This window comes from Lagopus leucura, unplaced genomic scaffold, assembly GCF_019238085.1.
Source record: "Lagopus leucura isolate 7727_CA_CO unplaced genomic scaffold, USGS_WTPT01 Super-Scaffold_100002, whole genome shotgun sequence".
NCBI classification, from domain to species: Eukaryota; Metazoa; Chordata; class Aves; order Galliformes; family Phasianidae; genus Lagopus; species Lagopus leucura.
Window position 1 is genome coordinate 60253305 of NW_024962263.1, and position 4045 is coordinate 60257349.

Here is a 4045-nt window from a genome sequence, read left to right on the forward strand (position 1 = left end):
AAAATAAAATAAAATAAAATAAAATAAAATAAAATAAAATAAAATAAGTAAAATAAAATCAAATAAATTATCAGAGACCCAGATCTACGTCTTCATGGTCTCTGTTTATGCTTTCACTGGTCCAGTTTAGTCAACCCAACACTGACAGATGATCACTCACTGAAAGAATGAGGACTAATTTGGAAGAGAAGGATACAAGATAAAGTAACGTGAAGGATGGGATGTGCTCAGGTACCTACCAAAATGTGCATGCTAATGAAGCATTTGGGGCTTCAAAGATACGCACAAAAAATTGCTTTGCTGTCCTATGAAACATAACTTGAGTGCTCAGGACTTTTTAATATATGTATATATTAAGGACTGCAAATCATACATTTTCTTCTGAGTTGCACTCTATTTAATTTCCTCTCATCTCTGGAACAAAAGGGATTACAGTATCTTCACTGAGTCACTGCAAAACACGCGTCATAGCATATACGGGTCTGTGGATTTTCTTAGAATAATCATTTCCAGACAAGTGACATGGTCATTCTTTTTTCAAGCTTTCTCATTGGACAGTATTTACAAAAAGTCTTTGTTCATTGCTAGAACTGTAAGGAAATTTTTTAAAAAGTGTAAGGAAATTTACTTTTAAATTGTTAGACATAGGTTTGGCAGCCCCAGACTCCTGCTGAGCTATTCTATTTACGAAGTACCAGGCATAGAATGACTTTTAGGCATGAGAAAATTCAACCATAGTGTTGGCAGAACTCCCTGCCTTCCATTGGTTTCTAATGTTTTGGAGTATTGCTTTTGCATAATTCCTTGATCAAATATATTTAATGATGCAGGTATTCTACACTTTCCCCAAATACGTTGTCCTGTAAAGTATTTGCAAACTGATGAAATGTCATTTCTGCTGAAGTCATAAGTAGAGAACAGGATGACAAAAAAAATTGTAGCACAAGAACAGCTGGCCACCTTTCTCCACGTTTCTGTTTGAACTTGTTTTACCTCTGCATTCAGAACAGCATTTCAGAGTGAACTAAGCCACAGGCACCCTTGGTTTCCATCAACTGAACTAAGAAAGGCATCATGGTGAATCTTCAAAATCCAACAGGAACAAAAACTACTTTAAACATGCAGACCATCCTTGTTTACACTGAAGAGTCCCATTTCATTAGAATTTTTGTTCACACCGGACATATTGCTGCTTGCAATAAAAAGTATCTCTCCATTTACCTTCGAAATAACTGTTTCCAGTGATCCATTTTGCAGTTTAGGGATGCACAAGCTATAGGACTGCCTGGCTGGGCTGCCAAAATGCTATCCTCCCACACCACACTCACAAATGTCCTGCTGCCCATGGCTGCACTAATACTGGTGCTTGTGGAGCCAGGCAGCAAGGGCTTTACACCAGTCAGAAAAAGACACAGCAACAAACAGCATCAGCTTCCGAAGCTGGCCCACCAGCGGCCTCCACTCTGGTGCAGGCAGACAGACAGGCAGAGACAGACAGACAGACTCTGCGAGGCCCTCTGAAGTCTCACTAAGACTTCGCCTTCCCGCCCAGATCCAAAGTACCCACAGTCCCCATGGGGCATGGATCACAGTGCGAGGCCACCACCACTGGGCTCAAGACAAAGAATACCACATCGCTAATAACAAGGTACCTGTTCAGAGTTGCGGAAGGAAAACTGTCCGACCAGAACCTTTCACACACATCTCCTTCAGAGCTCTGGTGTCAGCTCTTCTGCTCAGACAGCTGTGCCCACTCCCCATGCCAGGCAGCCACAGGCCGGCTCAGGTCCCGCAGCGCAGCCGCCATGGCGCCGAGCCCACTGATACGCCCCAACTGGCAGCACCGCGCTGCCCAGGCGATGGCCTGACGGATGCAGGCTGGCACACCTCCAGCCAGCTCGGAAGGGCCGCCGTGCTGCCTGAGGCCTCGCTCTGTGCCAGAACACGAGGGCAGCGTCCTGCTTGGCGGCGGAGCAGAAGCAGACCATCTCCGCTCGTGGGCAGCACTGCCCAGGCAGCCCAGCCTCCCCTCGCCAGCTCCTGCCCCCGTAAACCCTCTCTGGGGTTCCCCAAGATGTTTGCTGTTTGTTTGGCTGCACGTGAGGAATCAGCTCAGCAACCCAGCAGTCCTGTGTCCCCACTCTAATGGCTGTGCACTGGGGATGAGCGTGAGCAACAAGTGCTGCGTTTCGGAGGGAAAAACAACGTCTGACAGCAGAGCTCAGGCAGAGCTGACCCACAAACCTGACCAGCACGCAGCGTGGGCAGCCCTGCAACAAGTCTTCAGTGCCTCCTCATCGAGCACCTGCCTGCTCCTGGCCGTGCCCTCGCCGCTGGGCTGCTGACAGCAGGAACTGACGTGTCCCTTGCAGCCCGAAGAGGCTGCCTCACACCCAGGAGAGCTCCCAGCCAGCGGAGCCCCAGCGGCAACGAGCAGCCCACTCACGGCCACTCTCGGGGTGATCCCACCCGGGGCACGGGACAGGGCCGGCCCGCGGCACTTACCCGGGCACGCTTGGCTGTGGTCGTGGCAGCAGTCCCGGGTGCGCCGGCATCCTCCGTCGCAGTAGCAGCTCCCATAGCCCCCGTCCTCCCGCCAGCCGCTGCTGACACACGCGGCGTCCCGGCCCTGGCAGCACCGCTCCGAGCAGCTCCCGTCGGCCCCGGCCCATAGCCGCCACAGCAGCCCCAGGCACAGCGCTCCACTCAGCGCCGCGCCGCCCATAGCCCCGACGGCCTCCACCGAGACCCGGCGGCGCGGGGCGGGCTGGGCAGGCGGGCGGGCGGGCGGCGGGGCGGGGGGGTGGCGGCCGGGGAGGCTTTGCCCGGCCCTTCCCTGCCCGGCTCTCCCTGCCCCGGCAGCCCCGGGCTCTGTGCAAAGTGGAGGCATGTGAGAGGTGTGGGGAGGCATGCGAGAGGTGTGGGGTTGGAGCGCGTGTTGTTGGAGGTGACGCTCCAGCGCGATAGTGACCTGCACAGCGATGTGCCGCACTGAGTCGTCCTGAATAGCCATGACCCTGCATGCGGTAATCATCGTCACAGAATCATAGAATGGCTTGAAAGGGACCTTAAAGTCCACCGCCCGGTTCCAACCCCCTGCCATGGGCTGGTTGGCATCCACCAGCTCAGGTTGCCGGGGACCCCATTCACCTGGCCCTAAACGCCTCCAGCGATAGGGCATTCACACCTCCTCAAAGCAGTCTGTGCTAGGGCCTCATCAATCCCTGAGTGAAGAGTTTCTTCTAAAGCCACTCTCTTTCACTGTAAAGCCATTATTCCTTAGGTTATCACTACACTTGCTGATAAAAGAGTCCTTCCCCATCTTTCCTGTGGACTCCTTTGAAGTACTGAAAGGCCCCAAGGAGGTCTCTCTAGAGCTTTCTCTCCAGGCTGAAGAAGCCCAGCACCCACAGACTGTCTTCATAGGAGAGGTGCTGAAGCCCTCTGATCATCGTCAAGACCCTCCTACAAACCCACTCCAACAGCTCCACATCTTTCCCATGCCAGGGGCCACAGGTCTGGAGACAGTACTTCAGATGGGGCCTCACAGGGGCAGAGTAAAGGGGAATAATCACCTCCCTTACCCTGCTGGCTACCCCTCTTTTGATGCAGCTCAGGATACTGCTGGCCTTCCGGGCTGCAAGTACACTCTGCTGGCTCACGTCAAGCTTTTCATCTACCAGGACCCCCAAGTCCTTCTCTATCTCTAGGCTCCTCTGTATCCCCTCCTCACCCAGACTGTATACATGTTTGGGATCACCCAGACCTGGGTGCAGCACCTTACACTTCACCTTGCTGAACTGCATGTTGTTCCCTGTGGGTGGTATCCCTTCCCTCCAGCATGTCAGTATCACAGAACTATGGAATAGCTGAGGGTGGAAGGGATCTCTAGAGGTCAGATGATCAAGCCCATTGCTCAAACAGTGTCACTTAGAGCAGGTTGCCCAGGAAATTATGTCATGTTTGCCAAACGATGTCCCTCAAATCCACATGTGGGTGATGACACCCACACTGCGCACAGCAGTGACCCTCATAACAATGTCCC

At 52.7% G+C, this 4045-nt stretch overlaps 1 protein-coding gene across 1 annotated transcript in view; it reads right to left on the reverse strand.

Moving 5' to 3' along the window:
• Positions 1–3052, reverse strand: part of SBSPON (somatomedin B and thrombospondin type 1 domain containing) — an 11717-nt gene extending 8665 nt beyond the window's left edge. Inside the window, 3 exon segments of the mRNA XM_042869788.1 lie at positions 2506–2785; positions 2787–2948; positions 2951–3052. Coding sequence (XP_042725722.1) covers positions 2506–2785; positions 2787–2948; positions 2951–3034 — 526 coding nt within the window. The 5' untranslated portion in view covers positions 3035–3052.
• Positions 3053–4045: the final 993 nt, after the last annotated feature.